This window comes from Calonectris borealis, chromosome 7, assembly GCF_964195595.1.
Source record: "Calonectris borealis chromosome 7, bCalBor7.hap1.2, whole genome shotgun sequence".
Classification (NCBI taxonomy): Eukaryota; Metazoa; Chordata; class Aves; order Procellariiformes; family Procellariidae; genus Calonectris; species Calonectris borealis.
In genome coordinates this window covers 25,778,943-25,798,674 of record NC_134318.1, presented here as the reverse complement: position 1 = coordinate 25,798,674, position 19,732 = coordinate 25,778,943, and the positions used below count along the sequence as shown (strand labels likewise).

General features: G+C 37.2%; 1 protein-coding gene across 1 annotated transcript in view; it reads left to right on the top strand.

Annotated features, from left to right (window-relative positions):
- The first annotated feature begins 16,545 nt into the window (after window positions 1-16,545).
- PLCE1 (phospholipase C epsilon 1) overlaps window positions 16,546-19,732 on the top strand; it is a 139,569-nt gene continuing 136,382 nt past the window's right edge. Inside the window, exon 1 of the mRNA XM_075154696.1 lies at window positions 16,546-17,772. Coding sequence (XP_075010797.1) covers window positions 16,585-17,772 — 1,188 coding nt within the window. The 5' untranslated portion in view covers window positions 16,546-16,584. The remainder of the gene's footprint in view (window positions 17,773-19,732) is intronic.

The window sequence follows — 19,732 nt, the reverse complement described above, 5'->3', positions numbered from 1 at the left end:
CAGAATCTTGAGTTTAAAAGTAGTACAGTAATAATACCTCTTGCACGTTCTTCTTACCGTAACTGTACCTAAGACTATATAGAGGTTGCTATGTAATTTTTTCTGGTGATTGAATAATGAAAACCAAGCAAGTGTTTTGGTTTTTATGGTTATGATAGGCGATAATTATGCACACCTGAATTATGTACAACTATTATACAGTTATATAAATAATGTACACCTGACTGGCTTTTTCTCTATAGTTATGGCATATTTTCTGCAGTGGGTATAGTCTTTATTTTTCAGAGACATCACATGTAAAATAAGAAGCGATGGAATGCATACATTGTATTTTCAAAAATATGTTGAAACGTTATAGCTTTATATTAGCGTTATTATTTCCATAGCTGTTTCTGCTTTTATAACAGCATTAGAATGCTTAAATAAAACCAGACAGCATTAATGAACAGTTAATAAAGCCAGAAAACTATACAGAATCCACAAAAACCTTAGTGTGAGGAGTGCACTGTCTGTTTCTAATTTAACCTGTTCTCAGATTACTCTCAGGAACAGTTCTAAGTTTGTCAAATACTTTGAGAGGTCTACAGCAGATTTTAGTTTTGAAGGTAGAGCTTGCCTTTCCTAAACTAAATTTCATTCTACTGATGTTATTTTTCTTAAAGGTAAGTAAAAAAGGAAAGCAGTATTCAATAAATAATTTTTGATAGCTTTGGAAGTCAATAAAAAGATGTCTTGAATATATAGGGGGGCTGAGTGTGGCATAGTCCTTGCTAAATTAACAGGAGCAGGTCTAAGGAGGCACTTAACAGTTTGCAAGATAAGTTCATAATAAAATAAGAGGACTACTGATTTAAAAAAAAAAAAAAGCACTGGAACTTAAGGGATGCCAATTGATTTGGAAAGGACGGAAATGAAAAAGATCTGCAGGAGCAGGAGGGAGCTGTTTTGAGGTGTGGCAGTAGCGTGCCTAAGAAGACAGATGAACAATATTTAATTTGAAATCTCAAAGGACAGGTTAGTCTGCTTTCATTTACGTATGCTGTTTTTATATGTTGTTTCTTCATAGGTCATTTACTGTTATCCATGAACTTTGTTCTAGATGTATAGGTACTATTTTTTTTTTCTCCTCACCTCAGTTCTCACACATGATCTGCTTCTTTCTTGTTGGCTTCCTAACAACCAGAAAGTGACATATGGGAAAGAAATACCATCCACATTAGAAACTGTTCTTATTTAAACAAAGAACTCCATATAGTATGCAAGATATTAGTTGGGAAAGTGGAGTGCTTCAGACTGCCTATTGCACCTTGTAAGTACTGGTGCGGTGATGATACCCTCACTGAGTTACCATTTAGAAACACTTTCTCTTTTCTCAGTTGTGGCAAGCCACTGATACGCATCACCTCACAAACTGTCTTGGAACAGTTTTTTGTTTTTACACTGTTTTGAAACATTACATAGGTTTTTGTTGTACGCAGAGCACTGTTGCTAGCATCAGCCGTTGTTTTGTTCAAAACCGTGTAGATTGCACAGACGATTAGTTTTCATTGCTGCTTTGCCTCCCCTCAGGGATCTTTTCTCATGCCAGTTATTACTTCATAATGTGCTCAGCTGCCTGCTAAGGTCATCGTTGAACCATCAGTCCTGCAGGTGAGCCTCCTGCATCTAGTCTACAGGTTTTTCCCTTCAGCGGGATGAAGTCAGCGTTGTCATCTTGCCCGAGAGAAGCCTGACTACAAGCCTTGGGTGCTCCTTTCAGTTTGCAGCCTCAGTACCGGCTTGATGGCGTTTGATCAGTGTTTCAGAGTGACCTCCTTGTCCCTGCTCTTGGCCTTGCTGGCAACATGCAGAAGTCTGTATTCATTGTGCTGTTCGGGTGTTACTTGATCATTAAATTTCCTCAACTTCTTTTTACCATTTGTGGTGAGAACGTGGTCATGGCTGATGGTGAGGCCAAGGATCTCCCTCGCTGGGGAGCTGCAGGAGGGGGCAGCGGGAGGACGAGTCGGGGGCCCACTCATCCCGGGACGAGCACCAGCGGATGGGTTGGGTCCGACGTCAATCTGATGAGCCTGTCGGAAGGTCAGGAGCAGCGGAGGATGAGACCTGAGCCCAGAGCTGCCAACGACGTAGCTCAGCCCAGGACTGGGGGGACAATCCTGAACTGAAATGGCTCCTGGGCCCATTGGTGGGGGTCGCAGGTGGGGCTGGTTATGGCATTTAAGGACTTGGTGTCCTCGGGGCCCTGACACTCCCTCTGACAGACATCTGCGATGGTCCCGTCCTGGGTTAACATTGCGTATCGTTGTGCTAGTTGCAGCATTGGTTTGTTGTTATCATGCCCAAGTACGTTACTGAAAACGGGGTAGTTTCATCTTCTTTAACTGTTACAGCAGAAATAACCTTGAGCGTTTCAGCATGCTTTCAGTGGTTCGTTATCTTTTACAGTCCCTTTGTGGTTGCGTTCTTTGGCTTGTTTAACTGTGGCACTGACTGTTTCTTCTCTGGTGCTTTCCCTTCTCCTCTGCTCAATCTTAGGGTATACATCAGGCATGTGTATATGCCTCCTTCCTTCTAGGACCTTTTTGAGCTAAATATAAGGATATTAAGTAATGTGATAGCAGCAGGGATGCACAATCAAATGGAGGCAAACTAATCTTTCTGCTTGACTGAGAAAGTGTAGCCTATATATGTAACGCTCATTTTTACATAATACGTTATTACTGAGACATATGAATGTTGGAACGTACTTGTATCTAGTTTAGGGTAAAAAAACCCAACGAGAGTCCCTAGTAGTGTTTTCAGATTTTAATGAAGCAGTGTTGTTTGGATACTAGCAGAGTCTCTGGCACATACTGCTGCTTATGTCAAAATAAAAAAGGGTGTTCCAGAGAAGGAAGTGTCCTTTTCCAAATTATGACTGCATTTTTTAGCCTGGTTTCTTATGGAAACAACTTTGCAAAGTCACACTGTGTGTCTGTATGTCTTTTCTTCCAACTTTTAACTTGGCCTGTAGCAATCCGTTTATTACAGAAGCGCAGATCTTGATGCTGGAGACTCAACAAATTTCATGCAAATGTTACTTAGGTAGAGAAGAGAAGTTCTGGAAATCATTCTGCCTGTGAAGAAGTTGCCCTGAGAGTTCACACGTTAGCGGAGAGTCCATATAGGAGAAAGTCCGTAGTCATACCCCATCTATAAAAAGAACTTCGGTTGGAACTGTCATCTCCTTAGACATCATGATTATTCAGAATTCATTACTTCTGGAAGTAACTAAGGTATATAATGCTTGGTTATCGTGTGTTCTGTTGTTTTTCAGTGTACCTTTAGCCACTGAATACTCTACATGGACATTAAACATCTGAAATACTTGTCCATTAATTTAACCACTACTTCACTGTGCTAAAATTGCATTCCATCTATTCAGCTGAAAGTACAAGAACTTTTAAGAAATGTAACAAACTGAACAAATGATTGTTTGCATTAGATAAGTATAGAATTAGCTTTTGCCACACATTCTTATCCCAATTAACTATATTGTGAAGACTAAAGTAGACTAAAAATCTGGGATAAAGTCCCATCTCACCAAGGGAGCAGATTTCCATGTTTAGACTTCCAAATTCTTACTATTCTTGAAGCAAGGAGCTGGACCATACTACGCAAGAGGGAGTTGTTTTATGATGACTGCGCTTAAGTTGAACACTTGCTGAAGGTTTTATCGCAAAAGAAAGGGTGTAGTCCAAATGCACAATTTTAAGCCACAGGTTCTAAAGAGGAATCTCACAAGTAGTCAGAAATGCTTAATGGACTACTTTCATAGAGGCTCTGAAAGATAACCAAGAAAAGCAAATAAATCTGCATTGGCTCAGCAAGGATATAGACATTCATTGCAATCATTTTAAAGATCCTCAAATAAAGGATCGCCTAAATGTGTCATAATCATATATGGAGACGTGCTGTGTTGATCTTCAGGCATGTTTCTCCTTCAATTAAGTTAACTTGTTAAAGAAATGCAAGTGGAGCTTAAGGAACATGGAAGCTGCTGTGAACATACAGTTTTCTCTGTGTCTAGTTCCATTTCTCTTAGAAGGCATGACAGTATGTTATAAAAGGAACCTCCTAATTTTGACCCTGGGTGTATTTCCGTCCTATTTATTTATTGAATAAGATTGAATTACTAGTATTTATAATGTGAATTACAATGATGCCTACAATAGTTTTAAAATATTAAAACATTTAATTTAAAATGATCACTTAAATTGATTATGTTGGTAATGACCTCTTATTGCAACATTGTGAAAAAATAATTGGCAGTTGTGTGGTGATTTGCTGCTTGCACATTTAATTCTGGCAAGAGCCAACATCATAGAGGTTACTTCATGACTTGAATGAGTCAGATGTCTCCCAGAGAATGATGCGGTTGATAAAGCCATCGTAGGCAAGAAAATGGACGTAGTGTTGATTTGCTGAGCAAATATTGTTTGCTGTATTAGAGTAGTGCTCTTCTCAGTGTCACAGTGCTTAATACCTAGAAATGTTAGAACAGTAGTAGTAGTATAGAAATTGTTTGCTGTATTTTCAGGGATGCTTGATCTATAGTCTTCTGAAAATGACATCTTTCTCAAGCAGATAATTAATTACCCTCTAAGCAAAAAACCCTGTTTTTTTCCTCTTGCATTCTCTATTAGGCATGATAATAATATGCAGGTGAAATAGCAGAGAAAGTAAAAATAATAAGAGAATAAATGTAATGATTCCTGAAGAATGGTATGAATAGGTCAGGAACGGTATGCAAAGAAAATGTATTTTGAGAAAGTGCAAGAGTGGTGCAGTAATTTAATAATGTTAGTCTTCAGCGTTTGAAATATTTTTCTTTGCTTTTCTAGAACTAAAATGTAAATGCATAGATTGACTTGTGACTCTTGTTCACATGTAGATTAACTTTTCATTTTTATTTGAAACATATACTGGAGTTTCAGACTTACTCATTGCAGTTACAACAGCTGAGCAATAATATATAATTTATTACTCAAGTAATGTTTTTAATAGGACTACTGTGGCTTAGCATAATGTGAATAAAAGTGTTAGCTTGGGTTTATAGAAGATAAACTGTAGTGATGTATGTGCCTCTAACATACCATCAGACATTTTAGCAGTCAGAAATATTTTCTATTACAGGTTGGTTCTGTTCTCACCAGTGTGGCTAGAATTACAGCTAATGCAGGACAGTGAGAGAGAGGGAAATGAGAGACGACTTGGGTGCTCACACAAGAAAAACGCCGTGAGGAAGAAATGAACCTGAGGTGTTCTTGTTGCTTATTGTGCGAGCTGGTTTGGAGTAATTTTAAAAGTTTGGCAAGGTGACAGTTTTTTATGGCAAGGTGCAATTGCAGTTTGCTGAAATATATGTCAGTATGCCACTTTATGTCCCTTAAAGGCATGGTTTCACATTGGGCAGAAATACTAGATGAGCTCGGACGGGAAGGCTACCTACGAGTGGCGCTTTGCTGTTAACTGGAACTAGATAAGAAAGGGGATTGCCAGGGCTGGAGATCCCTGCTGGAGGGGCAGGGCTTTCTGCCCTGTGATGTTAACCTCTCTGGTATTGCTTTAGGAAAAGGGAGGATGAGAGATAATGGTGTTAGGATATTTGGGAAACGGTTCTTTACCTCGAGGCTGAACTGTCACTCAGTTACAAGCCACTGAGCTAAGGCTTGTAGATCCTCCAAATTAGTAGTTGTTATTGCAGTGTCCAGGTAAACAAACCTATTTCTGTAGAAACTGATGTGCTGGTTTCTGTCATTGGTAAAGCTTGGATCCTAGTGCAGGGAGAGAAGCCTTGCTGGGAGGCATAAATGGTGCTCCAGGCAGGGCATGGAGTGTGGTTGGCATGCTGTGATGGCTGAACCCTGCCCACTAGTCTGAAAGGGTCATCCTGCTGTGGGGCTGGGCTGGTGGCTGGCTAACCAAGGCATTAACTTCTAAAGGCTTGAAGCAACTGACTTAGACAAACAGTATCCTTCGGTCAAGGTAGTATCTCTGAAAGCATTTTTCACAGGTGTAGTAGGAAGAGAATGGGATCAGAGCATGAAACACCCAATTCTGTCACTGGTGTGCCGTTGTGAATCTGTGGTTGGGTGGTTTTTTGCAAGTGAAAGCCTGCAATCAATTCCTGCTTACCTTCGCTTCGCATTCGGGAGCTTGTCTGGCTTTTAAATAATGTAATTTTTCCTGCTCATGTACTGAGTTTATTTGTGATGATGATTCTTTGAAGAGAGAGTTTGATAGAAACTAGAATGGAGGAAGTATACCATGTTTACAAATGACATTAGTATGTAGTCGCAGGTTACTGTTGACTTTTTAGAGTCGTAAACAGTTCATGTTTCGAAGTGGCAGATTTTGAATGTGATAACCCAAATTCTCAGAACAGTAATGTTTGTATGTAAGCATTCCATTTTGTATTAACATTTCAAAGCCACAGAAGTGATTGGCAAATGACAGGAAATACATACAATCATTTTTCCCATATTTATTATTTGTATTTTTATGACAACAATTATTTTCATTCATATTTTAACAGAAACACCATTTGCAATATTTAAAAAATAATTTGTAATTGAGATTCATTGTGCACAAACCCCCTCCACTTCTGCTTCTTCGCTTCTGTTTGTGGGACTTCACTTAGAGTCCTGATCAGTAGAAGATCCTTCTGTTATTTTCCAACATATTTAACATTGGGTGGCCTTAGTGAAAGAACTTACTGTGCTTTATCAACTGAGGAGAAATGGTGTAAGTTGACTAAGGAGAAACCATGTGAATGAACATATGTGTGCGTAGAACTTGAGAACTTGTTAAAGGATAAAATGAAGGTATGAATGATGGTATTAGTCTAGGGGAACCACAAAGTCTTCAAAAGTGGACAAAGCCAAAGATGATGGCTAAATTATTTCCCAGTTTGAAGCTGTAGGTGTTTCAAAGGATCTGAATGAATGATTGTTGGTACTCAAACACACTCAGAACATGTGGGCAGTGCTGTGAATATGCTACTTGCTGTTCACTGCAGATCTGTACAAGATCCTCGGTGGTTTTGATCTTGTGGCAAGAGTGATGTATTACTAGGCTCAGCTAATCCCCATATTAAATACTGAGCTAACTAGCCGGACGCTTCCTTGGGGTTGAAAGAGACAAACCTGTTACTTGCCCTTGTCTTTCTGTGTTGTGTCCAGTGCATATGTTCCTTCATAGCGGTTCAGTTCAGGGCTAAACTGAAGTTAGAATGAAATTAGAAAAAGGTAGTTTGTACAGAAGCTGGGAAGGAGTGTTAGGGTTTCTGGTGTTTTCACATTGAAAAAGACAACCCCCTTTCCTTAGGCTGGTAATCATGCAAAGAAGGAGGGCAATGAGGACCCTCTAATTGATGTAGGGATCAGCTGTGGAAGGACAAATCACCATCTGCATAGTGCAAGTTACTGCCAGTCATTGCCAGGTGAAAAGGTTAATAAACTTGCTGCCCAAATAAACCATGTCCCTTGCATCTTGTTTTTTATTTCTGCATGTCTGAGACAGGCTTCAGCTGCTGTTCAGTTGCTTGATCTCACATTTGACTTCAAGGTGAAAAATTTTCAGTAGACTATATGGATGGAAAAAGATACATTTTTAATCCTGGTGGATATAGTGAACATAAGATATTGAGGATAGTATAGAGGGCTTGACCAAAGCTTTTCTGAAGAAGTCTTGCAAGTTGACTAAATGACAATGTGTTTGTGAAACTGTAGGAAAGTGGTCCTGCTCAGCTGATACTGCTTAAGATATTAAAGAAGTCAGCTCTCTCATCTAGGATTCCTTTCTGCCTTTTTTATCCTTTGTTTTTACAAGACACTTTAATTTTATCATAATAATTCTCATGGTTGATCAAGAAGGTTACTTTGTTTATTTTGTTTTACTGAATGGCATTTCCTGTTTTTATTTGTTTGTTGGAGGTGTTTACAGTCTTTGTTTCATTTCTTCTAACAGGAATTCCTTACATTTGAATTTTTGCCTGGCTTATGATGCGTCTTCTCTGTTATGTTTTCAGCTGAATTTCCTGTAGTGAAAATGCAACCTTGTAAGAAAGTTAGAATTACACTCTTCACTTTGAGGACACATCCTCTTTGTTTAGATAATCAGGTACTCTTAAATCTGTGCAGCAGTTGCACTAGAAAAATTTTGATGATTAAAAATTGAGAGAGTGTGATCAAGATGTGTAATTCTTTTATTAACTTTAAACAGATTTAGCTCTAATTTGATGATGATCTGATAAAGGGCAGAGAAAGAATTGATTTCTTTGGTAACTATAGTTACTAAGTCTGAAGAATGTAACTCTGGAGAATTGAGTTGATGCTCCTGGTTTTCAAGATCACAGTGGTACATATTTGGTTTTGGTAGTGGAGTTTTCCAATCTCCTTCAGAGCAAGATGATTTTCTAGCTGTGTTGAAAATATAGATAATAAATTATGTGAGTAAATTATATAAATTCCAGTGAAGCAGAGGATAACATCTGAATTCTGAAAAATGGCTGAACATTTCAGCTAGTACCAATCTTACTGTTTCTTGCTACATTTAAGTAATGGAACTTTCCGTGTGGTCTTCGCTTTGTTGTGTTTTATCTTGTTAGTTGTAACTTGTGTTGCCTTAACCTCTTAGATTTTTAATCTTACATGTCTGTGTTCCCATAGGTTAATTTTAGGATGTATTTTGATGACTCATTAAAGCTGTCTCAATGTGCGATGCTGCAGATACATTTCCACTCTGGTCTTGGGTTCTCCCTCTGGTCTCCACCCTGCTTTGTGCTTGTGCTGTCTCTGTCAACTTGTGTGATCGTGTTGTGAGTGGCATCAGATAATCCTGCCTGAAGACTAGCCTTTCCTTTTTCCTGGATTAGTTTCCCTCTGGGTCAGTTGACTCCCCCCCCGCAGGAGTTCCTGTCCGGGAGGTGGTAAAAATACCTCACTGAAGGTGTCAGGGAACAAGGGATCAGCTACTTTGGCTGGAGCCTGCCAGTAGGTTGGCTTGAACCTCAAACCTCATTTTTAATTTTGTCCTTTTTTGCATGGTTTGTATGATTCCTTTTTGAATTCTCAGATCTCAAAATAAATCCTGATGCACTGGTCCATTTATCTTTTACCTGCTTTTCTTTTTTTAATGTTTATTTCTTACTATATTTCCTATTTTTCTTCTGCATAAGCACTATTTGTCCTTGTCTTTATATCTTTTACTAATTGTCAGTTATTTTGTGTTCCTTTATAGTTTATGTAATCTTTCCAAGAGATTCTACTTACCAGTGTCAAGTTTGTTGAATTCTGTGCTTTCAAGATTTTTGTTTTAAATTCTACTGCACTCCCTTTTCCTATGAGTGTGAGACTCAGTGCTCCAAAATCCTTTTCACAGTTGAGACAGTTTTCACAGTTCTTCAAAAAGTTAAGGAAATTTTTCCAGAAGTACTTGTTCAAAGATCAAGAAAGGATAATCCCGCCTTTAATGGTTAGAGTTGTCATGCATCTCAGATAGAAGGACTCGTTCGTCTGAATGTCGATGATGAAATTACAGCTTTCAGATAAGGTCACTTAGAATGAAATTCAAGTAACCGCTGAAAGTTTATTTAAACAGCTTACTGCAGATCAGGTCTAGAAAGAAATAAAGAACTGATCCTGACAGTAAAATAAATTCAGTCTTGGGTTCTTTCAGTGCGTCTCCTCATACAGAAAAGGAATTTCTGTAAAGAAATGAAGAGTGGAGCTGGTATCTGGCAGTAGCTTCAGATTCTGCCTGATGCAGTGATGAATGATGAGGCAATTGAGAGGGTTCACCCTCTGGCAGATGTCTGCATAGTTTGAGACATCTAATACTTGATCATGTTTAGATAAGTATCCTAGAAATTAGAAAAAATACTCTAACCTGACAGGATATATAAATACTGTAGTTCTTCGAGATTTTTTTGTTGTTGAAACACGGACACTGGTGGTAAATCTGAGGTTCCGCATGATGCTCTGTGCCAAATAAAATGTTGTTATAACTTGCTTCCAACTGTTCAAATAGGGCTTGTGCGCATCTTGAGTGATTCTTAAGAGTCTGGCTATTTCCTCCTTACTGTTTGCCTGTGGTTCTCTGGGCAGAAGAAGGGTTTAGAAAACTGATGATGACATGGTTGGTCCCTGTTCTTGTACTGGTATCTTCTGCTTGTTTCTGAGATAAGGCACTATAATGAGAAACTAATAGTGTGCGTGATATAGGGTAAAATAAAGAGGGGTTAATACATGTGGGTTTCTTATTCTCTTCAAGGAATTGGTCTGGAACAAACTGTAGCTTATTTACTAAAAAAAAAAGCTCTTTTTTTTTTTTTTAATTGTAAATGGATAGTTGTAGTATACAAACAACTTCCTCATGAATCAGTTGTTTCCTTAAGAGCTTGAACTGGGATTATGTTGTTTAAACACAGTTGTTGGGGTGACGTGAGTGAGATGATCAATAGTTTTGTATCCACTTACCGTGCCAAATTATTTCTGTAGTTTACTGTTTCCCAAGAATCTCTTACTCATTGATTGCTTATGCCTTAGATGCTGTGTAAATATTTATTAATTTAAATTAATCAATATAATTTTTTGGTTGTTGGGTTTTTTTGTGTGTGCTGAAATGTTTTTTGTTTAGGATAGTCACCATGTATATATAGCATGTAGGAAAGTTGGAGAAATAGCTATAGATGTCCCAGCGTGGCCAGGGAAGAAGGGAGGATTGTCATTTGCCCTTTAGCAGTCTTGAATTACCTTCTGTCCCAGTCCAATAGCCATTTGCCCAGGGAAACCACCAGTATGTGTTTTGTAATGTCACATATCTGTTTGTCAGTCTCCCTCATTCTTTGCAGCCATAAGCTTGGCCCCTACTGGGCATTCACCAAGTTCCCTGTGAAGCTCCCACAGCATACTGAATTGCATTTGACATCTCTGGGAGCACACAACCTCTCTAAATAATGCCCATCTTTACCATGAGACTCATACCCTACTTGCCCCTCATACAGTTCCTGCTTCTTCCCATAGTCCAACCAGCATCCTCAAATATTTATCTAATCATCTTTTCCTTGACAGCCTAGAGTTGAAAGGCTTTCTAACTTACCACAGTGTGACAGTTCTGATCCTTCTTATGCCTTTCCTTAGACTAAGTAATAGTGTAAGTCTTAGCATACTCTGTTTTTTTTCTCTGAAGCAGAATTCCTGCTGACTTCAAAAGGAAATGAGCTTGAGTAACGAATTATAGATTAAACTGATACTAAATTAATACAGTTTTATAGTCTTTGATTATGTTGGATGTTTTACCTGGACTGTTGTAGACTTTAGTCCCAGATGGCTGGGGAATAAGGAATTATTAAACATTATTATTAATCATTATTATACTAACCAGAACCAGCTTGTACTTTAAGTCTTAAAGTGTATGCAGGAGTGTAAAAAAAAAAAAAAAAAAGACAAATTAGTTTTGTGTCACATGATTTCAGACTTAATACATTTTGTGAATGTGTGTGCTGAAAGGTTGCCAGATTGTTTATTTTCATTATTCGTTTGTCTTTGTTGGCTGACCTCTGAATCCAGGATGATTCACTAACGCTGGATCTCATTTCTTATATTTTTACTTTCCTGTACTGATAGAAGGAGCACATTACATTTCTGACATAACTTAAGCCTTGTAAAATGAACCAGTGTAGTTATTAATGGATTTCATCAGCTAATCTAGTGGCTTTAGAAAATGTCAGCATGTGTTGAATACAGTGCAGGCTTAGCTGTCTACTTCACGTGCTTTTATATTCAGATTTAACTGTGAATCAGTGTGTTTTGAGTTGAATGTGCAACAGGAAGAATATGATTTTGAATAATTTCAGCTTTGTTGTTATATGCAAATGCATGTATATGTTTGTATGAGGATTTTATATGAGGGTCTAGGCTTTGGCCACCCATATGCAGATAGGCAAATACGGGAAGCCATAGGGAGTGATAATTCTGCTAAGTTACAAAATACTGTTTTATTGGTTGAGTTTGCGAGTTTTACACTTGATAGCACTTATAACACTGTGTTAACGCACTTCATAACATGTCTAATGAATTCCAATAGTTTAAGGAATTTGCTGGGCACAGTGAATTGAAAGCTGTTGATTACAGTGGAAAGCAGAGACTGAGAAGAGTGTAATGGGGGACACATGAAACCCTTGTCATCTGTTCAGCAGAGCCACAGCTTCAGATATTTTTGCAGTTGTCCGTAGATCAGAGGCACTACCATCATGGTTTTTACTTGCTATTTAATGAGATTTTAGCATAGTTGTACACTAGATAACTTTTCCCTTAGTCTGTTATGTTCAGGGTGCATTTAGACATAATAGCAAACATGATCTACATCTAAACTGAAGCTACTACTGAGACGTGTGGTCCCTACCAGGCATTCCTCGTATTTCCTTTTCATGGAATATAGTGATCGTGTGGCCACAAGGTGAGTCAATTGATTTGGATGAAGAGAATAGTTTCGTGACAAATCAGCCAGCTGAATCAACTTAACTCTGTGGACTCATGGTCTTTAGATGCATGAGATGGGGAAAATGGGGACTGAAGGTCACGAGTGAGGGGTGGAGTGAGTCTGCCAGCTTTGATGGCAGCTACCTGCTAGATTTACATGGCTGAAACATCAAATTACATTTGCAAATTGCAGAAATGTGTAAACCAACTTAAGCAGCATTTTCCTCCCTTCCCTGCACTGCTCATTTCTCCCTTGTGTTGTTGTAGCACACATGTTAGTACAACCGTATATGAACTGGATTGGGAAAATGATCTAGCTCTGAAGTAACTTAAGCAAAGAATTCTTGAGATGGATCAGTTCCCTATCACGTTGCAATGGTCATGAGAGGATGGGAACAGCTGGATGTAGACTTCTTAAGTGGACATTATTCTTGATGAGATGGATTTCAAACATAGGCATGGATAGATAGAGAAGAGTGATGCTGGTAGAGAGAAATGGGCAGGCACGTAGTCTCTGGAGTTGAAGAGAGAGGTGACCAACAAAACCACTGTTGGGGAAGATTTGAGATAAAGTTTCTAGAGAAAAGAAAAAGATCTGAGAGAAGCAGTTTGGGGAGGATACATGTGGAGAGACTTTGGCATGAAAGAGGTGGGAGAATGATGTTGGAGGAAGGGGATCTGTGGAAGAGCAGTCGTGGCCTCTGAATGAGCTTTTTTTTGTGGACAGTCTCTCGCATATAAATGGACCTCAGACTTTAGCAGCTTTCTGTTTACAGAAGCAAATCAGTGATACGATTTTTTTTTTTAAAGTTTCTCCATAAAGAATGATGTAAAAAAATTCAAGTTAACATTCATGGTGTGATCTTGAATTCATTGTGTGATGTTAAAGTTGCGTAACGATGTTGTCGTTTTTGCCTTGTGGAGTATGTTGTTTTGTAAGAATTTCATTTGGCAACCAGTGTAATAAGCAGTATATTCTTTGCAGTGACAATCCATTCCATTGATTTTTATTCCTGGCTTAGCAATATTGCAGAGAGTACATTTATGAATATATTTTGGTGGCTTGTATTTTCATTGGATTGCCTGGAATTTTTCTGATGCAGACAGGAAAGATGAATCAGTAGACTGAGGTGTTTTGATAGATGAGAGAAATCTTTCAAAAATCAGTATTGGAGACTATTACTAATACATGTACATGTTTCATACCTTTTACAAGGTTGATATAGCAACAAAGAAACTTAAGAGAATAAGAAAAAAACAACTGCTTCTCCTTCTAGCTCCGCCTAGATCTTTCTTCTTTGATCAGCATAATCGTATGTAGATTTGGACTCCAATGGTTGCCAGAAGAAATAAGATGGGAACATTTCTAGGTGGATTGCTTGGAGTTTTCTTCAAGTGTGTAGTGTCAAAAAGTTACGTAAGCTGTTATCTGGGGATTTGAAGAGGAAGGAGGACAGGGAAGAGGGATAAGAAATGGTAGAATAAGATAATTGGTGAGGCACTTCGCTCTTTTGTGTGTGTGCCTAAGTGTGTTGTTTTGTGATTTTTTTTTTTTTTTAAGTGAAATAGTTAAGATTGAAGAAAGTGAACTAAAATGAATTTCAGGGTACAATTTAATGATGTAGGGACTATCAGGGAATATAGACTTAAAGAATTGCTTGCGTGTTGGTTTCTCATTGTACCTCCTCTACAGTTGTGCTATCGCAGTATTTTATAGGGTGCTCTGTGAACTGTGTTGATAACATGACCCCAGTGTAAGTCCTGTCCCCACCACTCTATCCAACTACTACTGTCTCCTTCTACGCAAGTCTTCTGTGAACCGTAGCTTTTATTTTCCTTTGTGGTGCTAAATCTCCCTCCTGCACAGGATCTGAGTTTCCCATCTTCACTCTCCTCTGGCTGCTCTGGCATGCACATGCATTTTGTAATGCATGGAGAATGTAAAACTTGTGGCTCTTTATTCTGTCTCTGTCACTTTCCTTCGCGATCCTCCCTGATCTCTCTTCTGTTGTTAAACCAATGAAATGGAAATCTTTATTGAAATATTAAATTGCAGTTTTGTTTTTCATGCATTTACTGTAGTTACTGCCTGAAGAAAGAATGCAGTTCACTGGCTAGCAAACTTTTAAGCCATGGATTTGTAGCAAAATGTAACTTTTCTTAAATTTGTTTTTCCTTTTTGATGAGGCCGCAGGAAAAATGATACATTTAGTTACACTTTTGCATTTCAGTGTGTGAGAAAATAGCGTATCAGATATCCTATTAACTAAAGAGTGTGTTTTACCTTTTGATTTGTGCCAAACTGCGTTTGGATGAGGATTAGTAATCGATAAAAATGAAAGCTGACACTCTAAAATGATTTAAAATAAAATTGTTGATCATAGTTGAGAAGAGTATCAAAATAGATTTTACGCTTCAAATTACTTTCATTATTAAGCTTTCCTGATTTTATCCCCCCATCATTCCTGGTTGTTTTATCAACTGCAGATAATTTAATTATTATGCTTAGCTAAACTGCATGAACTGAATTGAAGAAGGTGGTCCCTTCTGCTTATGTAGATGGTGCCTGGGTCAACAACTGATTGATCAGTTCAGTAATCTCTAGTTGTCGTACCTAGCCAGTGATTTGCCTCAGTTTTGTGATATGTTTTGCTACTGAAGTTTCAAAGTCATACTTTTTGCTTGTTTCTATTGAATTTAGACTGTTTTAGTAAACTTAGGCCTTAATATAACTTTCTGCATTTTCCACATTTTTAATAATACATGTAATGTTTTTAACATTAAATATGATAAATTGAAATATAAGCATATATTTGTTTAATATTAATTCACCATTATTTATCTGGGTCTGTCTTTTTTTTTCCTGTTTCCTTTTTTGAACTATCTGTAAGCTCTTATTTTCCGATTCCAAGATTTACTGCTACCATGCTATTTGCAGGAAAGAAGCTGAGAATTAATGGCAAAGTTGAAGGGCAGGTTAACTTTTTAGCTTAAGGCATATAAGTAAAGGGGTCAAAAAGATTATTGATAATATTTCAGTCTTTTACGCTACTCTGCCTTCATGCTTTTTCAGTCATAAACTTCTGGCAAAAATAGTGTGTTTTCTTCATGCTTGCATGGTAACAACATAAAGTTTAATGAAAACAAAAACCACATAACACCAAAACAATTGTAGTTGTGATAGAGTTCAGTTCTGAACAGGAAAATAATTCGTTTTAAAAGACAGTGTAGGTTTAAAAATGATTTTGTTTTTAAAAATGTTTTAACTTATCCTGGCTGTGAGTCAGAAAAATTATAGAAAAGACATTTCCTTTTTTCTCTTTGTATGTATCTTGTATATTCAATTTCAGTGTTACAGCTTCACTAAAATTAGTTTTCTGCAGTCATGTAGCTTTCCATAGTGAAGTGAAGACAGCTATTTAAATATGTAAAACATGACTGTGATTTCCCCAAATTGTAACGTGAGACTTTAAGACAGATTTAAATGTGTATTTTGGAATTCTCTAGGTCTCAGTATAATTAACTTCTGTTGGTTTTGTGTTCCTTCTCTTTACATAGAAAAAGTTTCTTTCTGTTGTAGTTGTGATGGTGGATTTTGTGCCATGGATTCTGTTCAATATATAGATTTTTTTTCTTTTCTTTACAGAAAACCAACTTTTTGGATGCCCTATGGGGACATGCGTCTTTGACATGGATGATGTGTTTGGTCGTCTTCTACAACCTGAGGCAACAGTGTGTGTGCTACATATGGTAGAATAATTGATTGTGGGAAGAGACAAGCTGAATGGCTACGTCACAAAAAGAAGCTGGTTTAAAAATGTTTGTATTTCATGCCAGTAATCCAAGGCTGGGAAAGCCTAGTAGCCCCACAGTCAAAAAAATTACTTTTTTTTAAAACCCAGTTCAAGAAGAACAAGTAGTCAATGTATATTTTACCATGTGTTCCCTGATTATTTAGCACTGAATCTTTTATTACACTGAAATAATGGTGTGAGGGTTGGTAGACAATGCCCCCCCCATCCCCAACACACATCTAGCAACTAAAGACTATCTCAAGATGACCTCTGAGGAAATGACAGCGTCTGTTCTCGTTTCTGTGGTACAGGGTAAAGTGATACCTGCTCAGTCAGCTGGAGAGGAAAATACTGAAAATGCTTTGGACACCAGTGTTATAAAAAGACATACTGCCAGTCCAGGAAGGCAAACCACACACACTCTCTCATACTTACACAGACTTGAAGAAGAAAGTCTTCAGGGCTCAGTGCCCAAAATATTCTCTCTGGAGAAAGAACAACTGACTAGTGACAATAGTAATGAAAACTTCTGGGAGAGGAACAGCTCCATCCCTGATTCAGTGGAATTTCTTAACATAAACTGTAACATTCTGCAGAAAAACTACAAGAGCAATATCCCGTGCAGCCAGTTGTATAAATCTTGTGATCCTTTAGCAGGGAGAGAGGCATGCCTGGAAACTGGAATTCCTGTTTCACTGGAGAGAGCCATGCTTGCTGAAATTCAGTTGAAAATGAATGGACCTTCGTTAAGAAGCCAGACAGCAGTAAATAAGAATGACGGCAATGATACCGATAAAGTGGCCTTTTTTCACTTTCATTGTGCTAGTGAAAGGAATATATCAAAGGCTTTGTGCAGTTTACACAACGGCTTCATTTTGGATGACTGTTTGCAGCCAGTAAGTGTTGGCGATGGTAACACTACTGGTTCCCCAGCCTGCACTTGCAGATTAATGGAGCTGACAAATAATTGTGACAATGAAAATGGGCAGCAGTTGTATGAAGATGCTTTAAGGGATAAGTATTTATGTCTGGAAAGAGCACCACGAAAGGTTAAAGTGGCGTGCTCAGGTCACAACTTCTGTGGAAATAACTTTACTGGAAGAATGCCCTCAAGGCCCTTTCTGGGCCATTTTGAAGACTGTAGTGATAACTGTGAAGAAGAGACAGAAGAGGATTTTTTTAGAAACAAAAAGGAACGTTCTACTTTATTGATAAGACGTTTCTGTAAAAATGATAAAGAGGTTAAAAAATCAGTTTATACTGGAACGAGAGCAATTGTTAGGACTTTACCTTCAGGGCACATAGGAACCGTTGCTTGGAATTATGTTGAGCAAAGGAGAAACAACAGTGGCTTGAAGCTTTCTAGGATTACAACAGAACAGCTAACTATAATTCAGTCCTTAATAAAATGGGAATTTAATTCCTTTCTTGAGAAGTCTTTATGGTATGAGGTAAGCTTTTCATAGTGTTGTGTTTTTTTTTTTTTCGTAAAAGTTTTGATATCCTGATGACCTTTTCATTCAAAAAAAATGCCTTTGACTAGTAAACACTTAGTAACACTTAATAGGATATTTCACTTAACCTCATTGAACCTCATGTTGAACACTGCTTTTTAGAAGAATGTATTCTCATCCTTTAAAATTTTGGTTTAAAATAGGCGTGGGGTAAAATGTATAATTTTATATCTGTATAAAATTTATACATACATACGTATGTATATACATATATATCTATATAAAGCATATATAGGTACATATTTATAAATAGATCTATGTATAAATTTATATCTTGATATATATTATTTATATATAAGAATGTAATATGCCTATATACAAATATAAAAATATAAACACATTTTATAGATATTTATATTTTAAATAGAAAAATGTATATAATATGCATTTATATTTATACATATATATGTAAAATAGATGTATTAAAATATATTCTAGATATACGTAGTTGACTATATATGGCATATATGTGTATATAAACATTTAATGGATATATTAATGATATAATAATTCCATGGAATAAATTGTATAAAATGATAAGTGGCAATATTAGAACATAGTGAAAAATTTTGTTGCTCTAAAAAAGAAAGCATAGTATTTTCCCTGTTACTGAAATTTATAATTCTTCTACACTTGCAAATAATTTTAAAAAATTATGTAACAGTTGAATAACATATATTAATGTGCTGATATTGCCCTGATTTGTATTCTCCTAAATTAGGTAATACAAAAAATTCTAAGTTTAGAATGAAATCGTGAATGCATAAATTATTATTGTAGAAATGACATAGCACATCCTTAATAAATTATTTTAAGTAGTAAAAATGGTAGAAATTAAATAGTTGTCTATGGAATCTATAAAAGAGATTTTGACCACCGATTCTCAAGGATTCATCTGAAATGTGACTGAAATGAGAAAGAAAGGCCAGCAAGATGATCACAGCAAGAGAAACTCTTTCAAGGAGAGTAAGAGAAGAGAGGTTTACTGAGCTTAGCAAAAAAAGGAGGTGTGATTTTTCTCTGTTAAAATGTGTGAATAAGCTAGGGAGGGGAAAATAACCAAGGTTAAGAAGAGTGTGGTCAGATAAGCTATGCTTATAAACTGGCCCTGAATAAATGTAGGTTGAAAACTGGAAGAAATCTTGAGCATTTAGTGCTCAGACTCTGCAACAGCTTTCAGCAGAACTGAAATGGAGGAAAACTTACTTGTATAAAATCATAGAATCATTTAGGTTGGAAAAGACCTTTTAGATCATTGAGTCCAACCGTAAAATTGATGAAATGGAATATATGAAATTTTGTCAGTGATAACAGAAGAGTGGACTTGGTGACTCAGGAGCTCCGTGACAATTGTGCCCTCCAGTAATATCCTCATATCCTTCTAGAAACTAGTATTTTTTCCATTTAAATAGTTGATTGAAAGTTCTATGAACATGCGTATGTCAGGTTTTTGTATTAGGTTGCAAAGCTTTGTGGTGCTGTTCGTTATTGTGATATTCACTATCCTAGTCAGTGGAAGCACAAACTTGCTGGTACAGCGCATGCTCTGCATGGTGCATGGTCACGTTCCCACGAAGGGATGAATATGAGCCATGTATTTACCTAACATGATATCTGCTCAGTACATTTGTGTTATCGTTATAAGCTTGTTTTGGGAAGAAAAGGGAGAATGTTTTGTAGCTGAGGTCTAGCGTAATTTTCATTTATATAGGTATGAAAAGGGAAGGATGTGTTTAGGTTTCCTCATTGGGCATTTCCAATTTGACTTGAGTTCCTTAGCTTTTAACATGCATGCCTGTTTCACCGCTTTCCACCGCTGCTGCGTAATACTGAATGTATAGCATTTTGAGGTGTGAGGGCTTTCATTTGAATATTTTTTTGTAGTACGTATAGAAAC